Source organism: Oryza brachyantha, chromosome 3 (assembly GCF_000231095.2).
Source record: "Oryza brachyantha chromosome 3, ObraRS2, whole genome shotgun sequence".
Lineage (NCBI taxonomy): Eukaryota > Viridiplantae > Streptophyta > Magnoliopsida > Poales > Poaceae > Oryza > Oryza brachyantha.
The window spans coordinates 6,446,149-6,461,822 of record NC_023165.2 but is presented as its reverse complement, the minus strand read 5'-3'; the positions used below and the strand labels follow the sequence as shown (position 1 = coordinate 6,461,822).

The following is a 15,674-nucleotide window of genomic DNA, read 5'->3' as shown; positions in this document are numbered from 1 at the left end:
GACTTTTCTTATTTAAAAACTTTTTAATAAATAATTTTATAACTAAACTTTGCTGATGTTTTTTTACTGTATGATATTATATAATTTATAACTTATCCGAGATTCGTTCTACAGCCCTGTTGAATTTAACGGCAAATTTGTGAAATTTATCAGTCCGAGCGCGGTGAGAGAAAAGACCGCCTGCCTCCCTCAAGACCGGCGCTGCCACGAGCCGCCGCCGCCGCCGCCGCCGCCTCCCCTCCCAAATTCCAATCTCATCCCCATGTCGGCGCCACCTTCTCTCTCCTAGGTGCCACCTTGAGTTCCCGATGAAACTGGTAAGCGCCACTGCGCCAATCTCTCTCTCTCTCTCTCTCTCTCTCTCTCTGATCAAACGCCTAATGCTAACGCTCTCGTTTTCTCGCAGACCTGCTTGGACACCGGAGGCGATGGCGGTTACTACACGCCGGCGAGCCATCTCCTGGAGCTGGAGGGACTCCGTATTCTCCTTGACTGCCCCATCGACCTCTCTGCTCTCACGGCGTTCTCCCCGGTGCCCCGCGGCGCGTCCTACTGTGATGCCGGAGACCTAATCCGCGCGGTGCCCTACTACCGGTCGCCAGCAGTGGTCGCTGCCGCCAAAGCAGGCGGCGTAGACGCCGTGCTTGTGTCATCCGCTACGGGGCTGCTTGGCCTCCCATTCCTCACGCGGCTCCCCAGCTTTGCGAGCACCAAGGTGATCCCCCAGCTCTCTTTTAGCTTTAGTTTTTAGTCTGTGGCACTGTAGGTTGCGAATAAGTGAGTAATGTTTAGGTAATTTGGTTTGCTGCTCGATCATTTTGTTATGTCTTCTTGTGAAGAGATTGCTTGTTTGAAGCGTTAGCTAGATTACCATGCTTCACGCTTTCATTCAGTAATCCAAGTTGTCGAGATGCCTAAAAGAAAGTTGGATGCGAAGACGATAAATCTGAAGGACATCAATACTTGCTCAATGGTTATTTTTCTTCAGTTTACATTTATTTCACGCCCTAAGCACTTTGCTGATATTTATTCTTCTTATGAATAGGTCTACGTGACAGAGGTAGCAGCGAAGATGGGAAGGCTAATGATGACAGAGTTGGTAGAGATGCACCGTGAGTTTGTAAGGTGTTATGGACCAGATAGGGATCAGTCACCTGTGTGGATGGAATGGGAGAGGCTCAAGAAATTCCAGTCGGTGTTGCAGAAGATCATGACGGAAGAAGTGGGAAATAATGGTTTAGCTGCTTTGGTGCCACTCTACAGGTCCGCTAAACAATCATATGTCAGCTGAATCGTGTGGTCTATTGCATATTTTCTGCGTGGCAAATAGCAATATAAACATCTGGGATATTAGGCATCCGATATTATCCATATCCACCATACCCATTTTGATGTCTGACACTGTTTGATTATAATTAGTTAGTCTTAGGTGTATAATAGGCATGAATAATATAGTCTTTCAACCAACCATATCTGATAGGATTCAAAGTTGGTATGGAATATTGTTTTTGAAACAATATTTTCTCTTGTCTGTATCCAAACCTGACCTGAACCTAGATACTGATATCATCGATCGAGTTTAATGAAGTAATGCCAATAAATAGTGGGAAAATGTTTGCTTAAATTTATAGCTTATCGAATTATACCCAAGTCCATAAATAAAAGTTAGAAGATAGTGCTTAATTTTACCTGTTTATATTGGCTATTGGTCTACAATGCTGAACTAACATTCTTGCTACAAACTTAGAAAATTTTATTAATATATTTAATAAACACACAAAATTGAATTGCACTTATTTATGGTTAGCTGGTATGCCTGATATGTTTTTTTTTTTTTCTAAACATTCATAAGATACTAGAATCTGTTTGCACCTCAGTATCAGTCCACTACTGTATATGATGAGTTCGTTACTTGAGCAAAGAAAGATTCAGATGCTGCCACATATCTGTGGCCTATCATCTTATTTTCTTTCTTATGGAACCGGTTAAGAGTTCTTTGCTTCCTGCAAGACAATCTCTGCACTTGGGGCATATGGTGGTCGTTCAATTTGATGATTATGGAAGTTTCACTATCAAATAGATCTGTCAGCAGTGCAGGGAAGTGAGTTATCACTAATTTTTCTCTCTCAACTAATGGGATTATATCTATCGTGCAGTCTGGAGAACATAGAAGCATGCATGCAAAAAATCAAGCATGTAAAATATGGAGAGGAGGCTTGCTTCAATGGCATGTTGATGCTGAAAGCCTATAGTTCTGGTTTGGAACTTGGCAATTGTGTTTGGACCATAAAAGGTCCAAGAGCAAGTATCACCTACTTGCCAAGCTCCATATTTGTGTCAGCTCATGCATTAGACTTCGATTATAGCCCTCTGAGGGGAAATGATGTGATTTTGTTTTCGGATTTTTCATCCTTAAACAGCATGCATGATGATAACAAGAAGATGGGTGAGCATGTGGTGAACGAAACAGACATTTACCTGGCTAGTGACTCAGTGTTCAGGTATTGCTAGTGTGATGCATTTATGCTTTGCGGACACATATATGTTAACTATAAACGACACATATGTTAATTATGAACTGCTGATAGGTTGGTTGTCAAAGCTCTGAAAATTTTTTCAGGGATGATGGCACCAATGAAGATGAAAGCATCAAATACCTGTGCAGCAATGATGATATTAAAGAGGAGATAGAGAGAATCAGCTTCATATGCTCATGCATCACTGATGCAATAAATTCTGGAGGTTCTGTATTAATACCAATAGGACGACTTGGTATTATTCTTTTGCTTTTGGAGCATATGTCAGAAACACTACTTTCTTCCAACATGAAGGTAATTTGTGGCCCTTGTTAAATGTATTCTTATAGAGCTTGTGCATTTTGTGCATGTAGACGTCAATTCTCAAGATTCTTGTAGTAGCCTTGTGAGTTATGAATGCCAGCATATACTTTTACAGGATATGCCAATTGGATTTGCTTATGTGGATGTGTCAAATTGAGACTGTCCGATTTACTGCCAACTATGTGTAAGATGGTTAGCTTCTAGGAGGGTTTAAATTTACGTGGGAATAATGGGATACAAAGTGTCCTATACCTGTAGTGACAAGTTATTGCATATCGGTAGTTCTATGCCCTTCTATCAATTCTTTACTATGAAATGTGAAGTTTATGCCACATTGCTAAATTTTCTTGTCTTCAATACTGTATGCATATCTGTTTTTGGCTGACAATTTTTTATTTTTTGAGTTAGGTTCCCATATTTCTGATCTCTGAGACAGCAGAAGAAATAATTACTTTTACCAATGCCTTGCCTGAATGGCTCTGCAAGTCACGCCAAGAGAAGGTAATTAATTCCCTTTACCATGTGCGTTTTGAAGTATGAAAATAACATCATCTTACTCTAACGTTGGTTATCCTGCAGCTTTTCTCTGGTGAGGCGTTATTCGGCCATGTAGAGCTTTTGAAGCAACGCAAACTATCACTGTTCCCTCATTTATACTCAAAGGACCTGCTGTAAGAATTTTATTGGAAACTATTATATCTTCAGCTGTTACCTTTATTTGAATGATAGAGAGCCTTATGATCACAGCACAGTAATATGTGCCAGCTTTGTTGTTATTATAGAAGTCATGTACTGGCTTTCCTTTTATTTTTGGTTGTGGTTAATTTTATGATGCTCCAACAATAATTGATTGCTACCTTTAGCATAAATTATAGGGCATGCCACATTTTATATTCTTTTGAACTCATTAGACTTAAAAGTTACTTCATTTAGTCTGCTGTTCCCTTGGTGATTTACTCTGTAACAAAAAAAAAATTGTCAGGGCAGCATGGAAGGAACCTTGCATTGTATTTTGTCCACACTGGAGCCTTAGGCATGGCCCAGCTGTCCACTTGCTTCATCGTTGGCGTGCGGATAAACGCTGTCTTCTTGTTTTGGAGGTACAAATGTCCGATCTGTTATATGAACCTATCATGTATTTGACCTTGACTGTTGTTGAGATGTTAAAGTGTACAAATATTTTATTTTCAGCAAGGTGTTGATACTGAGTTGACTCTAAAGCCATTTATGCCTCTGGCGATCCAGGTCCTTGGGTGTTCTTTCCTTTCTGGAATAAAGTATGATATTGGGTTCAAAAGGTTATGTTTCCACTACTTCATAGTAAAGACTATAAACTGAATAATAACTTGCTGCTGTGTTGTCTAGGGTGGGGAAAATTGATCCATTATTAGGATTGCTGAAACCAAAGCTCGTACTGGTATGCTATCCACTGCTATTTACTTATACTTGTAAGTGGATCTATTTCTTTTGGGCTAGCTATGACTTCCTTATGGTCTATCTTTCGGTCTTTCCTATGTAGTTTCCTGAAGGTCAGAAGTTGCTCTCTCCAGCCAGAGAGAAGCAGCCATGGCCATTCCTGTATTACTCAAAGGGGAAAACCATCGAGGTCCCAAATATGCGGGAAGAATTTGAGATGCTCCTGACAACCGAGGTTGCCTTTGGATTGCAACCTAAGCAGCTGGACAAGACTACCGCTGTTGCGAGGTTGAAAGCAAAGATCCTTCTAAGCAATGGACATTATGTGCTAGCAGCTGCAAAGAGTCAATTACATCAACTGGAGCGGCACTTGCTACACAGGGGAACTGTTGACGCGGGCCTTGTACAGTCAGCCTTGCAGGAAAAGGGAATTGTATGCTCGTTTTCTGCAGACGCTGATATATCTGCACCTAAAGATCGTGAACGCACAATTTCGATTACTAGTCCAGGAGAAGCCCTGGTGAAGGTAGCATCTGAAAGGACTACTATATACTGTGATGATGAAAAAATCGCAGAGCATGTTTATGACGCTCTTCGCAGTATTTGTAGTGGAATATAATTGGATGATACTATATATCTATGTCACTCAAGAAAATGATAGATGTGGCATGATGTGCCTTCGTTTTTGCTGTCGAAGGTTTGAAAACACCTTACCGATCGACTCTATTTTCCATCCGTAATTTCGAATAGTTATCGGCTTAATCATCGAAGTCACAATTTCATTTTGGTATGTGCGACTGAGTTACATGCTCTTATCATTTTTTTTATACCTTCGGTTCATCCTAAAATATAAGACTCCTTTATAACCATAGGATCGCGAAAATGCATCAATAGAAGAGAAAACATAGAAATGAGATATTATGCCCAATGATTTTCTACGGAATTGAGAAATGATACATGGGGGAAACACATAAATTATGGTCTACTTTGAAACGTAGGAATTAAATAGAGATCCAAAACGTATAGAATGTATTACTATGGATGCATTTAATTTGTAGGAATGAGTAAATGAAAAAAAAGTAGGAAACTTTTATTTCTAGGTGATTATAGAGTGAAAAAGTAGGAACTATAGAAAAAAAAAGCGAGAATTCAACCATCTTATGAGTTCTTATAAGATTAAAATCCTTTAAGCCTGCTATGTTTTTCTTACAAATCAATGAAAGTAGGTCAATCAAATGAAAAATGACTGTGGTTGATTAAGATCATAAATAGTTAAAGAAATTAACTAACATATAGTTTTGATTGATTGAGATGAGAAATTAAATAAGAGATAGTTATAGTTGGTTGAGAGTACAATAAGAAGCCATATTCCTTAGACAAGGAGAAGTTATATTCCTTACACAATTTTTATATGTTAGAAACTGCTAGTATATTAGTCCCAAAAAGCCTTATCTTTCTTCTATCCCACATAAAGTTACAAAGACTATAATACCATCCATTTTGACAAACTCGAATTCATCTATCCATACTTTCACAAAGTTAAATAAATCCTGTATTTTTATAAACTCCAATGCAATGATTGCTTCAAAGCTAAAGTATTTATGGGATAAATAAAAATAACAAAAAGATGAAGTCTCTTAAAGATAGAGGGAGTATATTAAAGTGCATGCAAGATTACTAAACTTATTCGTCTGTATCATCTAGATCTTCAAACTCTCAAAAATATATTAATTGTTTATAGAACTTATTAAAGTGTGTCATTCTGGCTCCAAACTACCATTCCTCTCCAGAATCCCATATGGCGATAATATGACATGCCACCTCACAAATTTTCTTTATTTTATTTTTATTGCTTATCCTTATCCTTTTCCTTTTCAATCTCTATTTTCCTTCTTCTCTCTCTTTTTTTCCTTTCTTCTCCTTTTTCAATCTCCTGCTCCTCCCAACGCCGCTCGTCGTCGTCACTACTACAGAAGAAGCCAGGCAGATCCACCGGACCCTCCTCCATCGGCCATCGCAGCCTCCTGTTCTCTTTTTTAATGAACTCTACCATAATAACTATAGAAAAGTAAAATCTTTTTGTTACAAACAATATAAACTCAAACAAAGGTTTTTTTTTTGACGTGCTAGTACTGGTTTCAGGGAGCAAATCAGGCCACTAGATGGCCCTTGGTCGTAAATCATGCATACAGGTCAATTAGGATTTCATTTTGGCTGGCTGGGACCTCATCATTCGGTAGCGGCAAGCCACTGAAAAACGAGCACGGCTAGAGCCCCAAAGCTCACTTTACCACAAAAGCACGCCCCCACTTTCCCCGCTCTCCGGGGTTGTATAGTTTGCAAAAAAAAAAAAAACTTTAAAAAAGTCACATTAAAACTTTAAACATATATTTAAAGTATTAAACTTAGTCTAATTACAAAATAAATTTCAGATTTCACCTGAAAACCGCGAGAGGAATCTTTTGAGTCTAATTAATCCATCATTAATATATGTTGGTTACTGTAGCACTTATGGCTAATCATGTCCTAATTAGACAAAAAAATTCGTCTCAATATTTCCTCCGTAACTGTGTAACTAGTTTTAATGTTTATATATATTTAATACTTTATTTAGATGTCTAAATATTTAATGTTTTTGAAAAAAAATTTTAAAAACTAAACAACCCCTCCATATTCTGATTACAATCAGCGTCAGCCTGCCCTTTTCGACGCCGAAGGACCCCCTTAATACTGTCTCCAGTCCTCGCAAGGATGCACATGCTAACGTACTTGTGGATCCACACGCGCCAAATGCCCAGAATTCCCCGCGAATTCCGTCTTGGCGCACATGACACGCTGGGCCGACGACGTTGACCCCAGGTGTTAGCGGCAGAACGAACGGCACGACGAGCGAACCTCTCGTCAAGACACGTACCGCGCGTCTGGATAATGCCACCGGCTGGACCGCCACCCGCCCATCCGGATGGACCAGCGGCCCCGTCCATCCCGCCGCACGGGCGCGCACGGGGCACGGCAGCAGCTACACCGCCGACGACCCACTCACACTTCACTCGACGACGCAATGGCAATGCGGCATTAACCATGCTACGGCAAATACGTGACGAGACATTACTACTGCTGTGCAATGCTGCGAGTGCGAGACCCCACGCCCTACGACGATACCGCGGCGCCAAGGCAAAGGCATCCAACCTGCCCGCTGCAATCCGCTATAACTGCAGCGCACTACCCGGCTTCCACCGCTTCACGACACCGTCACTCTCGCCTAGCTATCCAATGGCCACTCCTCCTCCCCACCGCCGCCTCCTCCTCCTCCTCCTCGTGCTGATCCCGACCCTGTCGCGAGGCGGCGTCGGCGGGAGCGGCGGCGGCGGCGAGGCGACGAAGACGTACATCTTCCGCGTCGACCACAGCGCCAAGCCGTCGGTGTTCCCCACCCACGCGCACTGGTACTCCTCGGCCGCCTTCGCCTCCGGGGCCGGCGGCGCCCCGCTCGAGCCTCTCCACGTCTACGACACTGTCTTCCACGGCTTCTCCGCGTTGGTTTCCGCGTCCCGCGCCGACGCGCTGCGGCGCCACCCGGCCGTCCTCGCGGCGTTCGAGGACCAGGTCCGGACGCTGCACACCACCAGGTCGCCGCAGTTCCTGGGCCTCCGCGCCCGGCTTGGCCTCTGGTCCCTCGCGGACTACGGCTCGGATGTTATCGTCGGGGTGCTGGACACCGGCGTGTGGCCCGAGCGCCGCAGTCTGTCTGATAGGAATCTCCCGCCCGTCCCCTCCCGGTGGCGCGGTGGCTGCGACGCGGGACCCGGGTTCCTGCCGTCGTCCTGCAACAGGAAGCTCGTCGGAGCGCGGTTCTTCTCGCAGGGCCACGCGGCGCACTATGGCCTTACGGCCACGGCGTCCAACGGGTCGGTGGAATTCATGTCGCCGCGCGATGCCGATGGACACGGGACGCACACGGCCACGACGGCGGCCGGCAGCGTTGCCTACGATGCGAGTATGGAGGGGTACGCGTCCGGCGTCGCTAAGGGCGTCGCGCCCAAGGCCAGGGTGGCCGCCTACAAGGTTTGCTGGAAGGGAGCTGGTTGCCTCGACTCCGACATCCTCGCCGGATTCGACCGCGCCGTTGCAGACGGCGTAGACGTCATCTCTGTCTCCATCGGCGGTGGCAATGGCGTTGCGTCGCCATTCTACCTTGACCCCATCGCGATCGGTGCGTACGGCGCCGTGTCGCGGGGAGTGTTCGTGGCCACCTCCGCGGGCAATGAGGGTCCTACTGCCATGTCTGTGACCAACCTGGCGCCATGGCTAGCCACCGTGGGTGCCGGCACCATCGACCGCAATTTCCCTGCCGAAATCGTGCTCGGCGACGGGAGGCGCATGTCAGGGGTTTCTCTGTATTCTGGCAAGCCGCTGACGAACACCATGTTGCCATTGTTCTACCCGGGGCGATCAAGTGGGCTGTCAGCTTCGTTGTGTATGGAGAACTCCATCGACCCATCCATGGTGTCCGGCAAGATTGTCATCTGCGACCGCGGCAGCAGCCCGCGCGTGGCGAAGGGGATGGTCGTGAAGAACGCCGGTGGCGTGGCAATGGTTCTCGCCAACGGAGCGGCCAACGGTGAAGGTCTTGTAGGAGACGCCCATGTCCTCCCTGCTTGCTCGGTGGGCGAGAGCGAGGGCGACACGCTCAAAGCGTATGCTGCCAATACCACCAACCCAACTGCAACAATCAACTTCAAGGGCACGGTCATCGGCATCAAGCCGGCGCCCGTGGTGGCCTCCTTCTCGGCGCGGGGCCCCAACGGGCTCGTCCCAGAAATCCTCAAGCCGGACTTCATCGCCCCCGGCGTTAACATCCTCGCGGCGTGGACGGGCGCCACGGGCCCAACCGGCCTGGAATCCGACCCTCGGCGGACGGAGTTCAACATCCTCTCGGGGACCTCGATGGCGTGCCCGCACGCGAGCGGCGCCGCGGCGCTGCTCCGGTCCGCGCACCCCGGGTGGTCGCCGGCGGCCATACGCTCCGCGTTGATGACCACGGCAGTCGTCACCGACAACCGCGGCGAGGCCGTGGGCGACGAGGCCGAGCCCGGGCGAGGCGCGACGCCGTTCGACTACGGCGCCGGGCACATCAACCTGGGGAAGGCGCTGGACCCGGGGCTGGTGTACGACATTGGGGACGACGGCTACGTCGCGTTCATGTGCAGCATCGGCTACGAGGCCAACGCGATCGAGGTGATCACGCACAAGCCCGTGGCGTGCCCCGCGGCGAGCAGGAGCCCCTCGGGCTCCGACCTGAACTACCCATCGATCTCCGTCGTGTTCTACGGCGGCAACCAGTCCAAGACAGTGGTCCGCACGGCGACCAACGTCGGCTCCGACGCGTCCGCGACGTACAAGCCTCGCGTGGAGATGGCAAGCGACGCCGTGTCCGTAACCATCAAGCCGGAAAAGCTCGTCTTCTCCCCGACCGTCAAGACGCAGAGCTTCGCCGTCACAGTCGCCTCGTCATCCCCTTCTCCCCCCACGTCCGCGCCGGTGTACGGACACCTCGTATGGTCGGACGGCGGCGGGCACGAGGTCCGGAGCCCCATCGTGGCGGCATGGCTGCAGCCCATGTGACTGACAAGTGGGGACACCTCACACCTGGTCCCACTAGCTGGCGATAAAAATGGCGGCAACCGCTGAGGCCGAGTCAAAAGAGGTGGGCCTGTAACGGTTATTTTTTCGGTCGGGGACGGCAGTGCAGCGGGCAGTGGTTGTCTTTAATTTTGGTGGGGCCGTGGCACTCTCCCGAAATTGATTAAAGCGCATGCTGTAATAGCGCAGAGTACAGTGACAGGCAGGCGTGGTGTGTGTTTGACAGTGTGACATACTAGAGCCGGTGTGATACGGTCTACTGTTCGGTACTACTCGTTTGTTTGCTTTCGCGGGCAACGCTACTTGCCAGGAGCAACGGGAAAGAAAATCTGGAAACAAGACAAAAACTAGTGCGTAGATTATACACTCCTACTGATGGCAGTAGAATGAGTGTTTCTATGTGGGATATCTGAGGAGGATTCTAAATATAAATCGAAGTTTTTGTCTTTTGTCCCAGCAAATGTGTCCTTTCTTTTGTTCGAGCCATGCATGTGTTACACCTAACTAAGGCTCCATCTGAGGAGAAGTTAATCAGTACTGTTAGTTCTGATGGATCATGGCCGATGGCGCCATAGTGGGATGGGCACTCGACCTCGTATGCTGATAAAGTTCGTTGGATGTTTTTATTAACAAGAGTCCAACTCGGTATTCGGCAACTTTTGGGTCATTTTCCACGAGCACTTTACCCTGCAGCGCCAACTACGAGGAAAGCAGTGTTGACGCTTCTCGAGTTTTGCAGTTTGTACTACTACTAGAATAGAGCCAATCACAGTGATAGGCCATGTACTACACGGAGTCAGTACTACACGGAGTCAGTGTTTCCGATCTCGCGGATACCGGGGGGCACGGCGGTAAATCGCGGTTATCTAGTTTAAATTTAAGGAGAAAATTTAAAAATTTTGAGAAAATTTAATGGAAAAATATATGTTGTATATGTTGATATATAATATAGTTTTGTCAAAGAAATTCATGAAAAAGTGTATTTTCGACGTAATTAAAAATCATAAACGAGAATTTCGGGAAACAAAATAAAAAAATAGCCCGTTGCAAATAATATTTCATAGGAAGATGGTTAAGAATATTTTGTTATTGAGTCATTATTAATTTGGACTAGACACTAGGGTAAATAATATTGAAACACAAATATACGACGATGAATATAATGAAAATATGTATGGAGAAAAACTATATGAGCACGTTAGTAATAATAGGTAGTAAGTATAGTTGTCACGTAGCAATCAAAATGAAGTTGTTGTTATTTGTTATTAGTGTAAATTATTTGGTGAAGTATGATTTGACGGTGTATGTTTATGTTGCAATATCAGGAATTTAGAAAAGATCAAAATGTTCTTGTTTTCCTAAAACATGTTCTATTTTTCTTTTTTTCCTATGTGACAACTCACAAATATAGTCACAAAATATTTTCCTATTTTTCATGTATTTTTTAAGATTTTTTTAATGTTTTTTTATTTGACAGCACACCCACGGTAACCGTGGTTTTTGCCGCAAAAACCGCGCGGGAAACCACGGTTACCGTGGTTTTCCTGCGTTGTTTTAGCAAGTAATTTCCGCGGTAACCGCGTTTACCGCACGATTTTAAATTTAAATTTTTTGTTTTCAAATCGTTGTGATTTTTAGGGTTTTGGCGGTTACCTCATAGAATCCACGGGAGCGTGGCGCTGCGGTTTTTGCGGGAGGAACGATAAGGGGAATCCTGTATGCAGTACAATCCTACCCACCGGAAGTGAATCGAAGGCGAGGAATCGCTTCGATCGGCTGCGGCCTGCAGGTGCATTTCGACGCGGACCTCCATCAAGTGACAAAAAGTCACAATGTCCGGTTAGGGGAGATAATGCGCACTAATTATGTCTTTATTTGAAATGCAATGCATTGCCGTATTACTTTCCATAAGCTATCAGTAGTGGGTGGGATTGGGACAACTATTATTCCCTTCGATCCTTTTAGGGAACAACCTGCTCCGTATTACTACATAATAGCTGAATCTTTCACTTCTGCATGTACTTATAAGTTAAATTTGAATTTTTAATTTTAAGTCTAGAGTATATTTTAGGGTTTTTTTCATCGCGGTTTATTTTTTAGTCTTGGCTAGATCAATAAGAAAACATATATAAAAATTTTATTTGCAAAGTATTTTTTATTTATAAATATGTCTTTTGCATTTTCCTCCTTACTCTATTTTGTACTCCATGAAAATCATTTTCTATGTCAGGACACACCTCGTGCCCGACAAATCTCTTCATTCTATTTGCTACCTTTATCTCATTTTAATCCCTGTGAAAATAGTGCCCATCACAGTTTACAAGTTTAGGTACTGTATGATCCTTTTACAAAGTAACAACGAACTAGCTTGATGGTACAGTTATGAACGTATGATCGTGCCTGAGATGTGCGCATAAATAAATAAAGTTACGAATCTGAGGGTGAAAATTGGCCAACCAAAAGGTTGACACATTTGGGCCGGGATTGGCTAATCCAAACAAAATAGCCCACACGCCACTGGTGGTTCATATCGGGCCGTGAGTCCCCCAGCGTCACTGTTCTAGATCTGGTTTTGCAAGCCCATTTGCGTTCTCATGAGCCTGCACGAGAAGGCCTGCTGATGAACTTGTTGGGCAAAACATATGCACATAGGCCACAGCTCGTGAAGGCCGAGGGCCTCCTCGCCAAGATCCTGGCCGGCATCTCCTTCTTTTCGCACACTGACTGTGTTATGGAAATCGCTACTCAATTGACGTTAGACAAATCAATCTCTCAAAAGGGACCGATTTCTCTCAATTGATCCATAATTAGGGATGACAATGGGTAAATACTTATCAGGTATTGGTACCCCACACCTATACCCACCATGGAAATTTAGACCCACCAAAATCCCCATACCCGTACCCATACCCGTACCCCTGGGTAAGCCTCACCCACGGGTCACCCATTTACCCGCCAAATTTGGCATAACAATAAAAATAACACAAAATGTTTTGATCCAATTGTAGCCACGACAAGGCATCCGCATCAGTCACACAATACCATAAATCCCATCAAGTAGTACTTAAGTAGTAGTAGACAATACATAAATCCGCGTAATTTCATATATGGGTTAAGGCTTAAATACCTAGATTTCATATTGGGTTAACCTAATTTCATATATAGGCCAGAAAGTTTAGTTGGGCTTCCAGGTATTTATTACCCACGGGTAAATGGGTATGAGTATCATAGGAACGTTCTCATACCTGCGTACCCGTTAGGTGAAGGTAATTACCCATTTATTTATCCACGGATAATACATTTAGCTCATACCCGTACTCTAATGGAGTAAATACCCATCGGGTCTCGGGTCGCGGGTCCCCATTGCATCTCTATCCATAATGCTGTTCGGCCGTGTTCCCACGCCAGAGTTAGCTTAACTAGAGAGTTCACCCGCTACCACTATAGGCCGCATTAATTTGTACATATCATTACCAGACTATTTCTCTTTTTTTTCTGCATACTTCCTAAACTATGTATATTTAATAAAAAGTTTCTAGATATAAGTTGGAACATCTTATCATTTTTAGCATAAATTTGCATTATATTGTAATTAATTTATTATTTATATCATTAAATACCTATTAAAAAATTAGATAATATTTGATCTCAAGTCTATAAAAAGAACGCAGCCTAGCAGCTACATCCTTTTAATTTTATTCATGCTTAATATAAGCCGAATTTAAATTTTAACCTTAAATTTAGAGTGATTTTTGATGTTTTCATCGTAGTTTATTGATTAGTTTTGATTCCTAGCTTACTAAGGACACATATATAAAAATTTTATCTATAAATTATTTTTATTTGTAAATATATCGTTTGTTTTTTCTTTAAAAAAATCAAACTACCCGGGGTCTTCCATTGGCTCTGCAACTCTCCAAACCCAGCGCGCTAACAGGCATTTTACAATCACCCCCTAGGTCTTCCATTCACGACCAGTCGGCGACCAGAGAGATAATAAAAACTGCTGATATCGGTCGTGAATGGGGCACGAATGCTTACTTTCGCAGGGTCAGGACGGCATGCGTGCCGGAGCAGGTCCTGCAGAGAGGGCGGCGGCCGGACGGTGGGCAGCGGGCGGCGTAAAAAGGCTGGCACGCTAGGCCACCCGTGTCCTTTTCCTTCGTTGAATGGGCGCCCCTTTTAGCTTACCGCATCGCAACAGGGCCAAGATGTGGACGTGATCGAACGGTCGGCGCTCAACAGAACGCCGAACACTGACCGGGTCTGTATATCTTACGTACTACTCTGTTCCACTGCACAGGATGCGTAGTAAACGCCAGCGTGGGATGGAATCATGGAAGTGATGAGAAATATAAATTGTCAAATGGAGAGCTAGTTAGGTGAGCCGAGCAAAAGATCTTTCGTATTAAAATGTTTGAGGTTAATATTCACGTACGAATGAGTACAAGCTTGTGTGTTGACTGCGGGTCTGTTTAGGAAACTTTAGATTTAGATTCTGAGAAGCAGCTGCTTGGTAGCTAGCTTCTGATAATCTGAAAAAGCTCTTAAATCCAACTTCTCCAGATTCTGGATTTTTAAATTTATTTTCTAGAATTTGTAACTACAGATTCTCAGAAGCTGTGGATCGTTTGGAACAGCTTCTATTAGAAACAGCTTTTGAGAAAAACTACAGCCAGAAAAAACTTCCCCAAACAGACCCTACAACTACTAACCAACCATGAGAGAAATGGAGGCAGTCCATCTTCATATGTCACATGCCACCTTGCTCCAATGAGCACCGCCCTTTGGATATTGTTCTGCTGGAGTCCTCTATATTGGTTTTGGCGGTAACTGATTTCAACGTGCAGCATCTGTAGTTAATTTCCAGGTCAGAGCACGGCGCAAGCACAGCCTCTAGTTTTGCCAAGGAGATTTTGCAACTTACTGCTACTGCTATACTTCCCACACCATTTGTCTGATTTTTGCCATGCACCATCACATCTATCGCACGCGCACGCTCGCGTAGAAAGTTACGTGCCTTGAGCTGGTGCCACAGCGTGCACCACAACCCGCGCGCTGCCGCTGTGGCGGACACGCATTTCCTCTGATGAGATTTGGTCGATCGCCTCGCCTGCCTCAAATCTCACCGATCTCCTCGCGACAGCAGAGAAAAAAAGAGCGCACACGATGACACGTACGAGAGCGGCCACATTTTCCACGGGATTTCTCCGTGGCCAGCAAGCGGCGCGCGGCTGCGGCTGACGGCCTCGCACAAGCGACGTCGATCCATCCGCACCGACTTCTCCCTCCGTCGATAGCGAAAAACCCGCCGCGAGGCGGTGCAGCGTGCGGCCCCGGCCGGCTGGTGATTTCTCGCGCGCGCGCGACCGCCTGCGTCTGCCTGCCTGCGTGCGTGCGTGCGTGCAGACCACGGCCGATATTTTCTCACGAGTCGCGGCGGTGCTCCTGCGACGGACGTCATGCCGGCCACAGCCGCGGGCCGCCTCTCGCCTGTAAATGGAGACGTTTTTTTACAAGAAAAATCGCTCACGTTTCCGTGATCCGCGCTGCCTGATTAGTTAGGAGTAGCTGTCGGAATTAGCTCTCGCATTTTTTTGTCTTAAGGTTGCCGCCCGCCTGCTCGATCGTGAGTTCAGCTACTGACATGTCTAATACTACTATCCGAGAGTACACGACATGGAAGAAATGGTATTTATGGGGAGTGGTTGTTAGCGAGGCGTGATTCGAGATTGTTCTCGAGAGATTAACTACGTTTGGCAAGGCTTGGAGCCA

The 15,674-nt window shown here is 45.5% G+C and overlaps 2 protein-coding genes across 3 annotated transcripts; both read left to right on the top strand.

Moving 5' to 3' along the window:
• The first annotated feature begins 141 nt into the window (after nt 1-141).
• LOC102701063 (integrator complex subunit 9) lies at nt 142-4,967 on the top strand. 2 transcript variants are annotated; one of them, XM_015835803.2, is made up of 11 exons: nt 142-317; nt 407-715; nt 1,046-1,263; nt 2,157-2,501; nt 2,621-2,831; nt 3,249-3,341; nt 3,420-3,511; nt 3,823-3,940; nt 4,032-4,117; nt 4,206-4,257; nt 4,360-4,967. In XM_015835803.2, exons 1-11 carry the CDS (start codon nt 309-311, stop codon nt 4,873-4,875), a joined length of 2,049 nt encoding a protein of 682 aa, XP_015691289.1. In that variant the 5' UTR covers nt 142-308; the 3' UTR covers nt 4,876-4,967. The 2 variants fall into 2 exon arrangements, with proteins under 2 accessions (XP_015691289.1, XP_015691288.1); XM_015835802.2 differs by having other exon boundaries at nt 2,603-2,831.
• A 2,507-nt stretch (nt 4,968-7,474) lies between these two features.
• LOC102700782 (subtilisin-like protease SBT1.6) lies at nt 7,475-10,349 on the top strand. The gene has a single exon (XM_040521584.1). The coding sequence runs from the start codon at nt 7,530-7,532 to the stop codon at nt 9,879-9,881; it is 2,352 nt and encodes a 783-aa protein (XP_040377518.1). The 5' UTR covers nt 7,475-7,529; the 3' UTR covers nt 9,882-10,349.
• The last annotated feature ends 5,325 nt before the right edge of the window (nt 10,350-15,674 follow it).

Bases quoted from the DNA above. Each gene is read 5' to 3' on its own strand.
- LOC102701063 (XM_015835802.2), top strand. The intron at 716-1,045 runs GTGATCCCCCAG...TCTTATGAATAG, and splicing joins CCAGCTTTGCGAGCACCAAG to GTCTACGTGACAGAGGTAGC. The intron at 3,342-3,419 runs GTAATTAATTCC...GTTATCCTGCAG, and splicing joins GCAAGTCACGCCAAGAGAAG to CTTTTCTCTGGTGAGGCGTT.
- LOC102700782 (XM_040521584.1), top strand. From the start codon at position 7,530: ATGGCCACTCCTCCTCCCCACCGCCGCCTCCTCCTCCTCCTCCTCGTG.